The sequence below is a fragment of the Melospiza georgiana genome, chromosome 1 (assembly GCF_028018845.1).
Source record: "Melospiza georgiana isolate bMelGeo1 chromosome 1, bMelGeo1.pri, whole genome shotgun sequence".
Classification (NCBI taxonomy): domain Eukaryota; kingdom Metazoa; phylum Chordata; class Aves; order Passeriformes; family Passerellidae; genus Melospiza; species Melospiza georgiana.
Genome location: NC_080430.1, coordinates 118,831,533 through 118,851,376, shown reverse-complemented (window position 1 = coordinate 118,851,376; position 19,844 = coordinate 118,831,533). Strand labels below are relative to the sequence as shown.

The window sequence follows — 19,844 nt, the reverse complement described above, 5'->3', positions numbered from 1 at the left end:
GGGGAATGTAAAAGTAGACAGTTGCATGAGTATTTTTTTAAATTTTGCTTTCCTGTGAGAGATTACTCATCCATGGTTTTTAAGCAGAAAAAAATAAGGGGGATCATGTCTTTGCTGCAATTTTTTGCCAATAGCCTGTCTAGAATCAAGAACTTCCCCCCCTAGCATTTGAATTTATATTGTTTAATTGCTTTTATTTTAAACCACCTCAAAGATTTTACCCTTGGTTGTGTGCATTATGTCTATGCATATGTTTCCATAGGAACTAGAATAAATGCTTTCTCAGGCAATGTATGATAACCAAATGTAAAAAAAAAAAGAAAAAAGGAACAAAAATAAATTGAAATATTATGTAGAGGTAGTTTAAATAGTGTAACATCCCTGCAGTATTTCATCCTTTATTAAATGCATGAAAATTCATTGCGTTAGTTTTGTGTAAGAATGAGCATGCATTTTCAGGTAATTTACACAATTTATTTATCACTAAGGCTAGTGATAAATAAAGAGGACATCAATAGGACTGTAGGACCATACAATGTTGTTAAACCATAAAGTCTTGTTAGGACAGAGTTTTATCCTTTATATTTCCACTACAGGAGAAAGTGGAGTCAGGTATAAGTAGGGTAGCAAATAGATGAGTCTGCATCTAATCAACAAACTCCAGCTGGACAGGCCTCTAGAGTCTGCAGAAACTGCAACTTGACATTTGTCTCCATTAAATGCCTGGTGGGGCTGTCCTAGGCACAGCTGAACTGAGGAAGCTCCCTGGATATGCCTGGTGACATTTCTGGTCATACACAACCTCTCCTTCAGTTCAGGGTAGGCATCTGCAGGATGATCACAGAGGCTGCTAGCAGGGAATGAGACACTCTGGAATGTGGCAGCACCTCAGTGCCAGGAGCAGCAGGAACCACCTGTGGCATTGGCTGGGCTCCCTGGCCCTCCAGGTGTCACAGACCACCTTGAGGACAGGTATGTTGGACACTTCATCTCTGCAGGAGGCCACTTTTTATTTTTAGAAAACTGTTCAGTTGAACTACAGAATACATCTGGTTATGAACCCACTACTATTCTATGCCTAGCAATATGTATACCTGGAAAAAAAATACCTGATCGTGTTGTTTTTTCCAAAACAGGTGAATCAAAATTCTGGGGTTTTGGGTTTCTTGTCCAGATGAACAGAAAGATGCAAACTGCTTTCAAGCCTTCCAAAAATTCTGGTAACCACTCCCATTTTCCAGAAACACTGAAGTTGGGAGAATGCTGTCAATGTGGCAGTTTATAGTGCTGTTTCTCTGCCAAGCAGTAAAACTTGTTATCATTTTAAACATCTGTGTCAAGCATACTCATCCACTGGTCAGGAACAACACATTTTTTTTCCCAGATCATTACGGTTTAAAGGTGACAGTGGTGAGTGCTAAAGCCCAGAGATGACCTGTGCTGCTGTTTGAAAAGTTTTACTAAGACCTCATTTTCAAGGAGATAATTTAGGACAGTTGTTGACAGGGGATGTTTGATTCGTGTATTGCCCAACAGAAGAGTAATGCAGAATTCTCCTTCTTGGTGGTCCTTGATATTAAACATTTTATGACAAAAAATCTTTTCTCAGAATTTAAATAGATTCACCTTAGATTCACCTGCATATACAATTGCAATTAATGTAAAGATAGTAATGGGCTGCCAAAAACTCCTTAGTTAAGGAGACTTGGATACTTATATATAAAGTTAATCAGATATTTTCAATATTAGCTATTGTTAGCTAGTTCTTCATTCACTTTGCAAAAAATTAGCATATTTATAATAAATTTATCACTGCTGGACCTACTGTGTAACTATAAATATTAAATTAAATGTGATATAAAATTCTTTTTCTCTTGTTTGATTACTGAGAACAGATGCTCAATGGTGTGTATGAATGCAATGCCATATGTCAGACAAGGCAATGCAGTAGTTTTTCAGAGGAAGTAATAATATATCTTGCTTTACTTAATATCTTTGTAATGATAGCATATGGAGGGTCATATTGGTACCACAATATGGGGAAACTTGTAATTTGTAAAAACAAATTCATCTTCCTCTCTGTTTTGAAAGTACAGCTGAGCTGTGAACACAACTAGCATAGAGGACAGACAAAAAAGAATCCTTTTTTTGTTTATTAATTCTGTTCTTGTGTTTTCATTTAGGGGATAAATCTTCATGGTGAATGGAAGCCTTTTCCTTTATTTTTAGCCATGCACAAAAGAGGTTTAAGTTTCATTGGATTGGCCTTTTGGCATTTCAGCCTCATTTGTACAAAGATGCTGAAATCACAGCTGTAGTTTTATGGCAAACCTTCCCCTCTGATTTCACTGCTATTTCTTTATGCAATTTGTTTACAAATCAGTTTCCACTCCACAAAATGCAGTACACTACAGAACTATCACTTCTGACATGTGTCAGTGTCACATTTATGAACTAGTATTTAGCAGTAGTAGTGCTAACAATGGTTTCTCAAAGAAGTCCAGAAACTATTTAGAAGTTTAATCATGATTTTTAGCAATGTATTTTGCCTAGTCTCCAGACTCCAGATTGAATTAAAACAGTAACTCTGACAAGGTGGAAATCAGTTTCTGAGTTCATTTTTAGGAGAAAACGATTCACAAACAGGATAGTGACAGGCTTTTATGATTACAGATTTCACATATTCTACTCCTTCAAAGGGCTTATAGAGATTGATAGATCTACAAAGAGAGAAATGAAAAAATGAAGGGAAGAGATATAAATAGACTTTTTCATTAGGATGAATGATGGAAGGTAATAACCCCACTACCGTAGTATGCCTTTTACATGTCCCTTTTTTTTCCATTCCTTTTGACCTGCTACCATCTTCCCTCTAAGTAAAAGTTAACTACAGTATGAAATGTAGGTAGGGTGAGCAATAGCTGGAAATAAATGTTTCCTCAAGCATTATTACTGTTCAGAAAAGTGTCCATCAGCTGAAATGTCAGGCTCCAAATCCATTTAAGCACTGCATAGAGGCTAAACAGGCAGCTATTATTAATTTTTAAGTCTGCTTGATGGGTTTTAGACCAAGAACTGGGGTTAACTCAATGCACTAAATATTGCAGAGTATATTTAATTAGGGAGGCTTTGACACTCCGATGGCTGAGGATTTATTCTGTGCAAACTACTGCTTAAAATATGATGGAATAGCTGCATCTACCCAAGAAAAAGATCTGCTGCATCATATTTAAATGCATAAAATTGGTCTTACTTGCAGGTTTTTGGACTTTTTTCCTAATATAAACAGTCTACTTTCAATATGTTTTGAAGCACCATTGTGCTTACATCTAGAATAATTTTATCTTCATTATGCTGCAAGTTAACAATGCGAATTTCTCCAGAATAAGTCCTGTTCTCAGCTAATTATCAAACTAAACAATTTTCTTACTGTGCCTTAAACAGACATTTCTTTATTCAAAACATATTTGTGGGATTCTTATGAAGGGGTTAACACTTGTCTATAATGCATTTATCTATAAACACAGAGGGCTCTAAAACACAAATGGACACTAAGACACAAAGTGAGATATTAATGGGCTGCTTATTTGCTTTGATCCAATTCAGAATCTTAGAAGGCAATAAAAAAGTAGCAAGTCAGAAATTACTTCTTTCCAATGGTTGTAAAATCTCCTAGCTGCATCTATTCCACTTCTTTGCTCCTCTTTTTCTGTCCTTTGTGCACTGCTCTGGCCCCTGCCCCAGGTCATTCTCTGCCAACAAAGAAAACCTATTCACACAAGAGTATAGAAGATCAAATGTAAAGATACAAGTGAAATGGGAAATTTGTCCATTCCTAACAAAGGACATTACACCATATTTTCCAAGACAAGTGAGGTGATTTTCACTTGTAACAGACAAGCAAATTGTCATTGACAGTTCTGAAAGACAAGCAGAAATTAAATGCAGACCCCTGAGGAGAATGGGAACTGGGTTAGGTCTACATACTGGGTCACCTGAGCACTTGATGTGTTTTATTGGGTGATAAATATGTTACCTGTTCTCCATTCTCAGTGAATTAAATTTCCATCTGTATTGTATGGCTCAAAACCCTCAAAACCACCATCAGAGGAAAATGAAGAAGCCCCTATCTCTTCTGAACTAGACATGTTTTCAAAGTGAACAGGGCCCTTAACTTGGAAAAAACCCTCTTGTGAGGCCTTGAGTGTGTAAGTCACGTATGGTCTGTAGCACGTGACTGTAGTTTCCATGAACATGGAAAGTTTCCTGAGAGTTTTGTCTTCCACACTTGCCTAAAACGGTGTGTGAAGCACACTACAAAGGGCTAACCAAAGCCTACAGCAATATAACATATTTTTGTAAAAAGTGGAAGAGTCTGTCCTCCCAGGAACCAATTCATCTGTGCTGGCATGTGGGTGTGGATGTGCATGCGCGTTTCTCCTTCAAAGGTGCTGCAGTTTGTGTCTTCCTCATCACCTGCAGGATTTCCCTAATGTAGCCCCCCTGTTCCTAGCATTTAGTGACTGTCTCATAAAATTTCCAGCTATCTCTACGAAGCCCTGGTTACTGCCCTGACTCATCACAGCCATAGGGACAGGAACAGTGTCTGGATTTCACCGAGCAAAGGCTGTGTTTATGAATCCCAAACCACCCAGCCACTGTGCTGCTGTGCCATCTGCTGATGCCCTGTGTTACCAGTTCCTCCTAACTGGCAGTTTCCAGCTCTCCTAGGAAGCATTTTCTGGGCTTTTTCTCCTCAAGCCCTACATTTTATTTATGTTTCTTCTCCAGGTGTTCATATTTCTCCTTTACAGCATCCATCTTTATCCAGGCTCCTTTTGCCTTTCCACAGTACAATATGTGCACACCCTGTAAGTGCTTATGCCTTACCACTCAATTTTATCTGAGGATCTCTTTGATATATTTTCTTCTTAATAAAACCTTTAAATAAAAGTGTTAAAATAGATTTGATACTAATGTCTGTTGCATTATGACGGAGAACTGAACATTGTACCATTTGTAGCAATAAAAAAATATTTTGTTTATAGTCCTTCACACTGTTTTCAATGAAACAATCTGCTTTTCCATCACACACATGAATTACTTGAATTATGTTTTCAGTAAGATTTTCCAGGTATTATCAAATACCTTCCTACAAACTAAATTAATTTCTCCTATGATATTCACCCACTAGACCTATTCTGTGAAAAAACAGAACAACTATGTAAAGATTTATGAATAAAAAATTATAAATAAATATTTAGTTTCATGTTATTTATGCTATAACCATAAAATGCTATTGACATTAGTTCTTTTTTCCCCTAGAGAGAGCTATTTTACTGTTTGCCTCCTCATAAATAAGAAGTAATTTAAATGATCACACGTTGTTCCTTTTTTAAATTTGTTCTTGTGTTCGCTCCTCTACTCATCCAATATTTTTCCATTCTCTCTACTGCTTTTACCAATGGTTATTCCAGTCATGTGGGTATGGTGATATCCTCAGAGAATTCTTGCAAACACTTTTCACATAACATCCTACCAAAATGTTCATCATATTCAGATTTTTCCAATAGTCTCTTAGTGACTTTTTGAGAAATACTTTCTTAAGGTGTGCACGTTTTCAAACTTGTGGAACAACATGAGTACATATATAAGGGTTTCATTGACAAAAGGATGTCAAGAATATGGGGTCAGCATTTTAAATGCATGGTCTAGGTGCCTGTAAGCATAGATCAGGTGTATCTAATAATTGATCAGAATGATACTGCACACTGCAAATGGCTTGGTTTGTCCTCTCCATAAATTTTACTGCTGATAAAGATGCCATTTAGAAAAACAGATTAAGAGGTTTCAGGAGCTTTGATTAAAATGTAAATGTGCATCCATAAAGGCATATATATCTATATGTATGCAAAATGGATCATGTAATTTTCATCTCTGACTGGCTCATGTAAGAGGTTCACAAATCCCTACGAAGAAGTTAAGAAATTGCCGTCCCACCTTGATAAGTTGTTAGTACCTAAATAAGTATGTCTTTAAGCATAATTGGTTGTGTACATGAATGCCAGATTCTGCCATTTTTCAAACTTTGTTCTTTGCCTTGGTAGTTTAATGCAAGACTAAGTTTCAGCCCAGGTACCTTGGCTCCAGGGATGGTGAGGTGTGTATCAGTACTTACAGCTGTCCTCCTCCTCCATGAAAATACTGATCACGTAACAGGCGTACACAAATCCAATCAGCTGTGTGAAAAAAAGAGGAAAAGCCATCATTAGAACACATTGAACACTTATAAAACTGTTAATACAATGATAAATACAGGTATCACAGCTAAATTTTAAAGATATTTACTTCTATTTCCTGAATTTAAAAATTTCAGTGTAAAGAACTAAATTAATTTCTTCACATTTTCTCATTTGTATAACTTATATTTTATATATAAATATGCATTTTATAGTTTAAAATATTTTCCTAGTCTCACTGGGATCAGTATTGATGAGTACTACTATTGAGTAATATTGGTGGAAAACATCTGTAGCCTGATGTTCAGCTGTTATTTACATTTCTTTGTTCTTCAATAACTCTGCTCTCACATGGCTTTTCCCGCATGAATGACAGCCTCTATGCACCTCATATGCTTACCAAAATGCCAAAATATTTATTGACTGCTTCTGAATGAAGTCATACTAACACTTCTGTGGAATCCACAGGAGATATCTTTTGGTGCTACATAAAGTGTCCCAGTGAAGAACTGTTAGGCAAAATTTTAAATTGATAGGTGAATTGCCATGATGTAACTGAACAGTAAAACTGGGTTATGATTCACTGACATCAGGAAGCACTTTATTTGATGTAATTCATGTCAACTATGCAGGAAATGAACAACAACATTTCCCCAAAGACCAACAACAGTCAAACCATGCCATTATTTTAACAGCAGCCCCCATGAAAGCATCCTCCTTAACCCAGATCTGTGTCACTTGTGCTACCAAGAGGAAGGGATTGAGATCTTTAGGATAAAGAAATAGAAACTCCACTCTCTCCTTATCCATATAGACAAAATGCTTTCTTATGACCATGACCAAAGATGAAGAAAATCCCACTGGGCAAGGAAATCTATTAAACTGCACAACCAGACATGTCCAATCTTGAGAAAATATTGTTTGTGCAGCTGTGCACAATTCATGCCATCCGAAAGCCTTGAAAAGACTGTTCATGAGAGATTTCAAAAATAGCCCAGAGATTAGTTTTAAGAACACTCCTTTTTCTCTGGTCCATTCAAAAAATCTAATTAAAATAGTTATTCTAAGGATGTCACGGATCAGCCATCTGAGAAAGAGGTAATTTAATAGTATCTAGACAGGTATAAGCTCCTTCAGAACCAGAAAAATCATTCCAACCTGCTTTCTGGTTGGGCTCCTGGCATGAGGAGCTTTACAAGCAGCTCCAAAAACCTCTCTGCAGACAAAAAGCTTGTCCACACAAGGGAATTCAGGGAAGTTAAGATGAATTAACTAAAGCTGTGAAATCAATGCACATAAGATAAAGTGCATTAAATCCCTGTGTGGCCTTTCCCATTCAGAAATAAAGTGGCCCTAGTTCACTGCAGCTTAATCCTTCTCCAAGGGATTAATCTTCCCATGGAGAATTAAGCTACAGTATGCTGAGGCTGAGCTACTTGTGAATGAGGGCTGTCACAGCGCCATGGCACAGCCCTGTCGCAGCTTCCTCTCCAGGGCATTCACCTCACTGCTGTGTTCACAAAGTGACTTCAATCCAACTTTTCTCTCATTCTGAGCAGATACAGCATCAGCAGCTTCCCTGACTGCTTTTTGGTGTCCAGTTTCCTGCGTGGGATTGCCACAGCCTCTCTCAGGTGAGAAGCACTGATGCTCTGACCAGCTAAACACAATCCAGCTCTGGAGGAGGCTGGGATGGATCCATGCCAGAGCTGCCCATCCCCATGAGCCTGGTGCCACGGGGCTGCAGCAGGATGGGACCCACAGGCACGGCAGGGCTTACTTTGCCTGCTGAGAGTTGCCTGGGTGGTTCGGAGCAGTCCAGCTCCTGCTATTAATGACAATGGGATCTTATGGATCAGCTGCCAGCACAGAATCACAGAATCACAGAATTTCAAGACTGGAAGAGACCTATACAATCATCTAGTCCAGCCGATGTTCTAACTGTTCAACCAGATCATGGCAGCAAGTGCCACATCCAGTCTTTTTTTGAATTCTTCAAGGGATGATGCCTCTACCACCTCACTGGGTAAATGATTCCAGTATCTGACCACTCTTTCTGTGAAGTATTTCCTTCTTACTTCTAACTTACATCTAGCTTGACGCAACTTGAGACTGTGTCCTCTTGTTCTATCCGTTGTCGCCCGGAGAAAGAGGCCGACCCCCAGCTCACTACAGCCACCCTTCAGGAAGTTGTAGAGAGTGATGAGGTCACCCCTGAGTCTCCTTTTCTCCAGGCTGAACAACCCCAGCTCCCTCAGTCGCTCTTCGTATGGCTTGTGCTCCAAGCCCCTTATTAGTTTCGTTGCCCTCCTCTGGACACGCTCAAGTAACTCGAGCACACCCGGGGCCAGCAGTGTCTTACAGACTCCTTGGCAGATTAAGCACATTTTTTCCTTAAACTTCACAGTTTAGAGCACCTTTCAGGCATGGCAACTAAAACAATACAATATAAAGTCTTCCAAGAGATCAAAAGACAAATCATACCTGAGATGCAGAGCTTGTGCCACCTGAAGGTTACATATAATTTAAAAATATTGCATTAGTACCTTGGAAAAACCAGAACTCAGGTGATTTTTCATAACAGGATGTCACCTGTTTATTTACAATGTTTCCTGATCACCATTTGTGTTGTGCAATTTGACTGCATAAGTCACTGGTGGTTGTTTCTTTTTCTTAAAAATGACTAAAATAGTTTGAAGATTAAAGCTGCTGAGCAAATAATGAACATGATGGAAATTAATTGTAGTACAGGCTGTGGGTTAAGTTTTGATGAAGGAAGATCAAATATTAGAATTATTTACTCTTTTCCATAATGTATTTTTTTTCTTATTAGTAGTATTCTATATTAAATTAGCTTTATTTTTATAAATGCATTTCCTTCTTTATATGTACATGTAGGCTCTATATCCATGCATATTATATAAAATGTATCTAAGTGCTTCCAGCAGATTTCCCAAGTGTCTAAGATGTTGGGCAAGTGGACAAAGCACAGCAAGACTTCCACTCTAACAAGTAATAAATGACCTGACACAGAGAAAGCATGGGGAAAACTACTCAAAACAGTCTTCCAAAAATGTGGGTCATGACAAGCCTGAGTTTTAACAGTCCAAAGAGTTTACATCCTGCTCTTTTAGTAGACCTTCTCCTTAATCTTTCCCCACTCTCTTCAATGTTTGAAACACATTTTGTCCAATCTGTGACCTTCTTGTAAAATCAGCAGCCTTTTTCTACTTTTCGGAAATATATTTCTTTATATTCCTCAGCATTAGAAATCACTGCTAGCTGTTATATTTATGATGTATATTTGTTTAAAACACACCATTTCCCCCATCTGTTTAGTTATTAGTACTAGGAGAAATAAAAAAAGTATATATGTGCTGTCTTTCAATTTTGTAGTCTTTTCAATAGGAAGAAAAAGATGAGGTGATTAACAATAGCGCTCCATAATCCAAATCTTTCTGTAGTTAAAAGTCAGAATGCATTTTTTTTGAAAGAATAAAACAACAAGGAGAAAAAAAGAGCCCTTTAGCATCAATTGCCAGGTATTGCTGCTTGAGGGGTCAGCAATGCTTGGCTTGTAAAAAACAAGTAGTTATAGTTGGGTAAGTGATATCTACAGCACCATCAACACAAAGTGATAAAGTGGGAATATATCCTTTGACAGATGAGACTTGTTTCCACATCCTTAAACAGAGTTACAGCCACCACTGTGTGAATATTTTTGTAAATGAATCAATTAAATCCTCTTATTTTGTGTTATTGATGGGCATGCTAATAAAATATTTATTCCAACAAATTGCTTTTGGTATCTTGATTAACACAGCTGCTGTTTAATTAATAGTGTTATGCTCATGTGAACCCATCTAGCCACCAGGCTAATTGCCAATCTTGGTACTGGAAATGCTGGCTATTGGCCTGGTACCAAGTGATAGACTTAAATGTGTGTTCCCTGATAACCAAAGCAATTATGATGCACATGAGCTGGAAGATTCCTAATTTGGTCATCCTGAGTTGCAGTAATCATTCAAAGGGACCGATGAAGGGGTTGGAACAGGATGTCCAAAGCATCAAAGATCACTAGCACCTGAAAGCATAAATAGGAGCCTCTGCCTTGATCCATAGAGAAATAGAGAAGGCCAGGAGGCCTTGTCTTGACAACACTGACTTCAAGGCATGGAAACTTTCTGGGATCCCTGCACTGTACAAGACTCCCTGTCTTACCTGAAGAGCCCAGGCTGTTAGGTGTCTCAGAAGATGCTTGTCAGTGCTATTCTGCAGAAAATCAGGTGGGAAATTGTGGGTAAAGGCTGCTGTCCCCTGCCTTCATCTATAGAGTGGTTAGGTTACACATTTTTCTCTAGAAAGAATAAACAATGCATAAAATATTTCAGGGAATCACAGGAGGTTTTGGTGGAAGTGACTTTAAACCTGGTTCAACCTCCCTGCTGTGGGCAGGAGCATCTTTCACTAGGTCAGGTTTCTCAAATTTCATCCAGCCTGTTCTTGAACACTTTCAGGTATGGAGCATCCACAGTTCCTCTTGGCAACCTGTTCAAATTCCTCACCACCCTCATTGTAAAAAATGTCTTCCTTATGTTCAATCTTGATCTATGCTCTTTCAATTTATAACTCTTACCCTTTGCCCTCTCACCACAGACCATGGTAAAAAGCCCCCTTTATAAATGGAAAGGCCAAAATAAAGTTTAAATAGCCCCAAGTCTCTCAGCCCTCCAAATATTCTCATGGCCCTCCAAGTGGTGTATCATGAAAGCAGAGTAGAGGGGTAGAATCACCTCCCTTGACCTGCTGCCTACATTTTTTGTGATGCAGCCAAGGGTACAATTGCACTTTGTTGACTCATGTTAATTTTGTCATCCACCATGATCTCCAAATTGTTCTCAGCAGGGCTCCTTTCCAGCCATTCATCCCCCAGCCTGTACTGCTATCAGGGATTGCCCTGATGCAGGTACAAGATCTTGCACGTGGCCTTTTTGAAGTTCACGTGGCTCACACGAGCCCACTCCTTGGGCCTGCCAAGGTCCCTCTGGGTGGCATCTCATCCTTCAGGCCCATCAACAGCACCACCCAGCTTGGTGCCATCAGCAAAACCTCTGAGAATGCAGGCAACACTGCTACGTCAGTAATGAAGACATGAAATAACACTGGTCCCACTGTGGGCCCCTGAGTGATACCACTTGTTATTGAACCTTGAGCCATAATTCTTTGGACATCACCACACAGTATTTTCAGACCCATCAGAATTTTCCTACCAAAAACCTTATTTCTTCAATGACTAGCTGAGAAGTGTGGCTGAATTTTCCAAGTCATAGTGAAGGATAGGCTCAGGATGTGAGAAACAATTGTCAACTAGGCTATAAGTTGGCTGAGACTTCAGTGGGGAGTCCACAAAGGGATTTTTTATTAGTGGAACATGGGTACATTGGAATGATGCTATTATCGAGGCTTTTGATGCATAATTTCTTTTCTGCTGATATCCTTAGGTAGAAATAAAATAGTAGTAGTCTCTGTTATTTTTCTCCCATGCAGGCAGAAGGTTCTCAAGAGGACCCTAATGCTTTAGTCTAACTAAAATCTCCAGGCTTAAGCTATGGACATCTGCATGAAATGTAAATACTAGTTTAATAGAAGTGAAATTAGATTATATAATTGTCCATCATTAAACTGAGAGAAACTATTAAAACATGTAAGAAATTAAAAAACTAATAATTTGAGCAAATATATGCTGTGAGATATAATTGCTTTAATAAAATGGATATTACTAGAATATATCCTATTAAAAATAAGAATCAAACTGAGTGCAAAAATGTATGTTTACTTGCTAATTAATGTATTTTAATAGTTGCTACTTAATGTGGATTAACCTTTCCTTAGGAAAGCAAGGACAAATGCAAAATAAAACTAGAGCGATGTTTCCAATCAAGGCCATTTGCTGAAGACTGAAATGCTTTTTATTAAAATTGATGATCTGGATAATTTTGATTTAAGTCTTCCTGCTTTGCTTTGTCATCATCAGCTGTGGCCTTTGAATACACTCTCACAGTATGAGATTACTTTCCTATCAGCTTCACATACTGCAGTTGCACTGGTTCACAGCAGATATGTGAGTCTTTCCTAAGTATTTAGGATTACATGAAGCAGACCCCTGGGCTATCAGGTTAATCTTCAAGGTCAGGTGTACAACAGGTCATTTACCACAGTTAAGCAATTACAAAGAGATTTGTAGAGATCTCATTGCATCAACATGGAACCATCCACATAAACAAAATAAATGTACAGTACTCCTGGCAACAAGAGGATGTGTGTGACATTGTAGGTAAACTAGATTTGGAAGATTTCTCCAATCTGAAAATTGGAGAAAATGGAAACTGTGTTTCATACTCTTCATTGTACACATTTAGTCCACCCAGCTTGTCATTGCACTGAACACAGCTTTTTCCTGACTTCTTTTTTGCTGATAAGAACTGAAAATCGTTATTTCTTATTTATGTCTTGGGGTTCTTCAAAAATGCAACTTGGCAGACACAATTCCTTTTATTCTGCAAGATATTTCACTATAACCTAATTTCCTACAAAGACTGAGGGAATACGGATGGAGAAGAAACTTTTAGAATTGAATCTTTATGCATTAAAAAATTGTAGGATACAAAGCTTGACAAGATGTTTTAAATTTAACTTATAAAATGGAAACTATTAGCAAGAGTGATTTTACTGAGCAAAAAAGTAAAAATGCATTCAATTACAAAGCATCCTGCCTGTAATGCCTGATTAGCATTTTCACAAGAGTTAACAACCACTGAGGAGAAGTTGAAACATGAGTAGTTAATCTTCTTAGCTACCTATTTGCCACTAACACTTTTACTACTCTGCAAAGAGGACTGTAAACCCTTTTCCTCCATTAAAGTCTAGAAAAGTGCTAAATCAGAATGGGAGATACATAAGGGAAACAGGATATTATCCCAGTACCTGTGTGCATTCACGATTCAGCAAGATAGAAATATGAATAGGATTATCAGGCACAAAGAAATCATAACTCTACACATTTCAAGGCAATGACAAAGGAAAAAGATCCAGAGAAACAGCAGTACATAGTGGGAGCATAATAATAACCATTTGCTATTATAGGATAGAGTTATCCAATTATATGACTCTATACAATTATGTACCCTATGTGCATGATTTTAAACATTTCATTAGAAACATATTGTAAAACTATATATAATTTCAAAACTGAATAATGCAATTTTTAAAATTAAAGAACAGACAGTCTCAAATGTATGTTTGCATTTTCCAGAATTATATTATGAAATGCATAATACTTTACATTGGTAGCAGGGGGAGGCTCAACCTGAAAGTACTTAGAAATCTAAAACCATAAAAGTGCACAAACAACTGGAAAATTGTCCAGAAAACATAGCAGGAAAAGGTAGCAGCAATAGCTGAAGTACTCTGTGATGTCTGGTTTTGTTTTTTTTTCCTCTCCTTCATCTTCCTAAAATCTATTTGATTTGAGTTGAATAAAATTCAGGCTGTAGGGCTATTGTCTACCAATTTAATCAGCACAGCACAGAGCCTGTCTGATCCAACTGTGCCATTTGTAGATGCAGTGGAGAGATCCTGGAGACTACAACTCTGAGAGCCCTTAAAATGTGCTAAGGACTCTAAAAATGGGTGACAGGAGCTTGTGGGGACTTTTGCTATATATTTTCCATGGAGAAGCAATTGAGCAGATCCTAAAATGTCTGTTCTTAAAATGCATAGAAGTTGTTGGCTAATACTGCAGGAGACAATTCCTCTTGAATACCATTTAGCTGCTTGGGCCCAGCAGCAGGCTGGAAGAGACTACTTACAGCTGTTAGCTACTGTGCTTTTTGAAGTACTACCCTGTATTTGCTGTTCTCACAAGTCCTTGTTCCCACAGGGTCTCTTGGGCTTTAAATTAAAAATTGTATCTGCAATCTAATTTTCCCAGGCCAAGATCAGAAACTTTGCACTTGGTCTGGGAATTTATTTCTCCAGCAGCAAAAATGCAGAACTACCCTGTTACCCAGTTGCCCAAAATTACTTTACCAGTTAAGAGGAGGACTGATGTGTTATGGTACCAAGATGTGTTCCAGCTTTGTCAGGACTGAGAGCAAGAAGGGAAACACAGTGCGTGTGCTCTCTCTCCCCTCTTGGTCTTCAGCTTAGCTTTGGGTTATTTTCCCTCCTTTGTTTTTGCTTCAAGTCCTTAGAAATAATATTTTGTGTTCTGAGATCTGAAAGATGGAGGATTTTGAGCAAACTGTGCAATCCAATCCTGTGTATAATTACATAGGTCACAGAATTTCACCTAGGTACTCTGTTAGCACTATGATAATATCAGAGCAACCCTCACAGACTAGGCTGGGGTACTGGTGTGCTCCAAGATGAGTTATGGCAACAGAAGTGATCTGGGAACCTTCGTCCTTTTCTCAGAGAAGAGATTAGGAATAAACCCCACTGAGCATTAATTCTTATCTATTTGGTTGTCTGCTGTGTGATAAAGATCTAAATTTCCTAGTTGGAATGAAAAGGAAGTCTCAATATGTAAAAACACTGAACACAGTATTTAAACATGACTGGTCAGAACAGTGTTTAATCTTGAAATATATTAATTGTTTGTTAATGACACAGCTGGATACACTGAAAGTCAAAAGTGCAAAATGAAGTCAACCTTAAACATTGAAAGTTTAAGAGCTAAACAATGGAAAGGGAAGGGGATGAGGGTGGTAAGAAGAAAGAGAAAGGAGATCTACATCTGAGCAGACTTAATAAAATCACCAAAAAAGAACTGGATAAACAAGAGAGACTTTAGATCTGGCTTTTGTCTAGTGCATAAAGAAAATAAAAGTCATCCTAAGAAAGGGTCAAAGTTCTCATATTTAATTTAATAACTATTTAGTTTGTCAGCTGAATAACAGAAACTGAGAAAACCTTTTTTATCTAATTTTACAATAGGCAGGCGAAAAAATGACCTTCTTTCATTTCTGCCAAACTGAGTTTGTGTTACTTGTTTTTTATATTTTCTAAGTACCTGCTTTTATTTGCATTCACCTTTACTTTTCAGTGTTAATTTCAGAGGTACTTACAGATCACACTATATTTCCTATCTTTTGATATAAAATTCAGTTTGATGGTGTCTTGCAACCCAAAGTATTTCCTAAAGAACTCATCAGGTAATGACTTTATCTCCACCTAAGCTGCACATACTTAATGTCTGCCAGTGACTAAAGCCAACGTAAATCTCTTTGGCAAGTGACAAGGTACTTGGGAAGGTTTTTGAATCCCAGGGAAACTGATTATGCATGCAGGGGGCACAAAAGAAAACTGCTTTTAGAACAACAGAATATTGCAAATCTTGGCCATTTTTTATGCCAATACTCCTTTTAAAATTCTTTCACTGCTTATACTGCAATTATGAAAGATGTTCTTTGTTGATAGAATGCCAAAAGATATTTTTCCCTCCTTATTAGATCTGAAGGCACATAATGAGAGCATTATTTCCACTTACTTCTTACAACAGACACAGAGAATGTATTTTCATTCCAACAATGCATTGAAATCTGTAAGAATGACTTCTTTTCTACTGAATCATTTCTTTCCCTTCATGTACAATGTAAATAACACATGCATGAAACAATTATATTACCATAAGGTAGTAGCCATTTAAAGACAAACAAACTGTGACATGCAAACAAAAATGTCTAGTTCAAGATTTCAGTGAATTATAACAGTCTGATCCCCACTATTAGCCAAGCATCTTTATAGATATATCTTAAATACCTAATTAATAAGAAAGAACATAATATTATCCTGGCTCCTGTTAATCTATAAATATGGCTTAAAATCAAATTAAAAAAATGGCAAAGCTTTCAGTAACAACAGTTATGCCACAGCATTAAGTCGAGGGAGGTGATTCCCTTCCTCTGTTCTTGCAAGACTGTGTCCAGCTCCGGGGCTCCCAACATAAGCAGGACATTGACCTGCTGGAGTGAAGCCATGGAGATGATCAGAGCCTCTCCTGTGAAGACAGGCTGAAACAGCTGGGGCTGCTCAGCCTGGGAAAGAGGAGGCTCTGGGGAGACATTAGAGCACCTTCCAATGCAGAGGCACTTTTTACAAGTGATAGGACAGGGGCCTGTGTGAGAGTGTTGAGGCAGGGGAACAGGTTGCCCAGAGGAGAAGTTGTGGATGGAAATGTTCAAGGCCAGGCTGGATGGGGCTTTGAGCAACCTGGTCTAGCAGGAGGTGTCCATGCCTATGGCAGGGGATGTTGAATCTGATGATCTATAGGGTCCCTTCTAATCAAAACCATTTTATGATACCTCAGAGAAAAAAAAAAAGGCAACACAAAAAAAATAGACCCAAAGCCATCACATAATCTCATACAGGAAATGCTGTATGATCCAATGAATGGAAAGTAAGAATTTAACCTCTACCCTTACCAGCCTGCTCATATTATTGACCCAAGTGGAACCTTCTGAGAGGACTTGCAGGAGTGGCTGACACAGAAATGCACCTCAAAAGTAATCTCCAAAGCCTGAATGACATGCAATAGCTTAGAATGGCCATTAATCAAATCACACTGTAATAAAAGCTTTGAATAATAACCTAGAGCTGGTTAAAATTCACAAGAGTGTAAAAATTCATATAAGGCAGCATGAATGAGCACAGGTTTTCTGAAAACTTTTCTTATAATCTGGTTTGCAGGGTAGGGCAGAAAAGTAGCATACAGTATTTCTGTGGGAATAAATTCAAAAATATTTTTGGACATTGTGTAGTTCGGTGTTCTTTTTCTATTATTATTTTGCTTAATATATGCAAGGAAAATCACACCAAATAACCCCCTTCTATGCCCACCACACATTTCTTGCCTTTTTGTGCGTTGTTGTTGATACACTAGGGTGATGAACAATAGCAGATGACAGATAGAAGAGGTGGAGTTACGATGATCTTTCTTGATCATTCCTTTGTTTTTCTTAATCAATTTCCATCTAACAGCATATTTAGTAGATGACCTATCCCATGTGTGCTTTTGCTTGTGTATAAATATGCCATATTTAAGCCATAGAACAAATGATTCAGTATTGAGCCACAGTTGAACTGGGTTTTTTTGTCTATGGAAGGAACAATGCTATAATTAGAAACAAGGCAGAATTTATGTGCTTGGCAGCAAATATAGCAGCCTCTTCACTCAGCACAAACTGTAATTACTCAATATGAGGACACAGGGACAAACATGACAGAATGGTGTAGGATGAAAGATGGTGGAAGGGGAAAGCCACGTCCTTGTTTGATCCTTCCCACTGTAGTTTTCACTATGGATAACATTGTTTAATTCATTCAAGCTGGTACCCGAATGTGCAGAGGGATGTACATAAACACACACACACACACACACACACACACACTTGTCCTTATAATCCTTCGTGGAGTGGTCTGCTGTGATATGTGAGAAACAAGAATACCATAAAAGCTTCAATGTTATCAGTTTGCTCAGGTATTCCCAGTTAAACTGTGTGCTAAAAGGCTTTTGTGCTGGATTCCCACTGGGCAGAAAAGCTATCAAGAACTGCAGTGAAGCTTTGCTTTCTATCAGCGTCTAATGAATTTTCAAAGCCGCTTCTCCCGTCATGTCTGACCCAGCGTGATCTCTTATATCACACGTCCCTGGCACAGTTTATTTGATTGCAGTAGAAAGTCTCTGTATATGTGTTGTGGCTTCATGTCCTGCTCACTCCTGTTTCTTCTGCTTTCACTTGACACCACACCCCACTGCTCCCTTTGCCTTTATCTGAGCCTGATTCTGCAGCCTGAAGCCCAGGGTGAATCCCAAAGCAGTATTTCCTTCCCAAGGTATCTAAGCTCAGCCTGTAATCAGGCAGAATGCAAATACACAAGCTACACTGGACCCTTTCTGGAAAGGGCTTTTCTCCCACTATCAGTACAAAACCACCACAAACATCCCTTTGTGGCCAGTGAGTGTGTACCCACATTTCCCATGTTTTGGGTGTATGGGAGGCATTTTCTTGTCTTGCTCCAGAGCCAAGTGTCAGGATGTTTTAGCATATGGGAGGTAGATTTGGCCCTAACTCCTGCCATGAGGCTACTCCTGCAAAGAAATGCAAATGCAGCAAGAGAGCCTGCACCTGGTAAAGGTTACTGCTCATTTGATGCACTGAGTTTGTCCTGACTGGAGACAGGTTTCACATGGAAGCATCTTTGGACTCCCTGACTCTGGCTCATCTAGGCTGAGCTTCTGGTTACAGCAGGTGGTTTATTTCTGGGAAGCAAGCTCAGATTTAATTGAGGACAGAGATGATTGTGCCTTTTTGGGTCATGTTCTGGCATAAAGAGAGACTCTGGATTACCCAGCCTGAAGGAGATTATGTCAGGCAGAGAAAATGTTAACCTACTTCTCCTCCTTCTCTGCGCATCCAGAACTGGGATGCATCTTTGCCAAGAAATCTTCCTCTTTACATGAGGGACACCAGAGCCTCAAGAACAGGTCCTCAGTCATTGGAAGAAACCTTATTATACACAGGGGCATGTGGCATTCATATTCTCTTAAAAAATCCCTTCACCCAGGATTTTTCTCCTGGGAAGCTGAGAAGCCTCAGAGAAAAGGAAAACAATTCTTATCCTGTTTGCTTCTCCTGTGTTGTGTTCATGTGTGGAATGTGTTTGGAGATTGTTTACCCACAGGTGATTGTTTCATTGGATTCTGATGTGAGTTGTTTTGACTCTTTAGCAAATTGGTGCCAAGTTGTGTCGAGACTCTGGAAAGAGTCACAGCTTTTCATTATTATCATTTTAGCATTCAGTAAGTATTCTTTCTGTATTCTTTAATATAATATAGTATCATAAAGTAATAAATTAGCCTTCTGAGAACATGGAGCCAGATGCATCATTCCTACCTTTGTCAGGGCGTTCCCTGCAAATACAATAGGGGAAGCTGAAGGTATCACCAAAACAGGCACTTTTGGACATCTGGAATGCGCATTCTAGGGTTCCTGTGCTCTTGGACAGAGTGTTTGAGCTCTCTTTCTTTTCTACTTTTCAGATACAAATAAGTTATAGCCTACTTAACCCTGCTGTGCAGCTCAGACTAGCTGAATAAATATCTGGGAGGTTAAACTTTATGTCACTCTTTCCCCTGCTGAAGCAATTCCCTCATAGTGTGAGCAGAAGTAGAGCGGGCTCATTTAAAGCAAACACAGATAGGTCTGTTTTAATGGCAACTCTCACGGTTCTTTGAAATGTTAACTTTTACAAAAGCCAGTTTAGACTAAAAGGAAAATAAAAGAGGCAGTCTGGCCTCTGCAGTAAGCAAACTGGCACAAACTGTAATTATTCAATATGAGGACACGGGGACAAACATGACAGAATGGCGTAGAAGGAAAAATAATGGAAAGGGAAAGCCATGTCCCATATTAAAGCCCTCAGGGGGATAATTCAATTGATTCAGAACACACCTCCAGAAATTTCTTTGACCAGATCCCTAACCACAGCTTCTCAGTAGTTACAGTAGCTGCCATGGAATAAAAACTGTTCATCTCTTAACCT

The 19,844-nt window shown here is 38.6% G+C and overlaps 1 protein-coding gene across 3 annotated transcripts in view; it reads right to left on the bottom strand.

Moving 5' to 3' along the window:
* NKAIN3 (sodium/potassium transporting ATPase interacting 3) overlaps positions 1–19,844 on the bottom strand; it is a 341,381-nt gene that overhangs the window by 23,947 nt on the left and 297,590 nt on the right. For 2 of the 3 annotated variants that reach the window (XM_058039898.1, XM_058039907.1), the window contains exon 5: positions 6,179–6,239. In XM_058039898.1, the coding sequence (XP_057895881.1) occupies positions 6,179–6,239 (61 nt within the window). Of the gene's footprint in view, positions 1–6,139; positions 6,240–19,844 lie in introns of all 3 variants that reach the window. The other variant, XM_058039914.1, reaches the window with a different exon arrangement.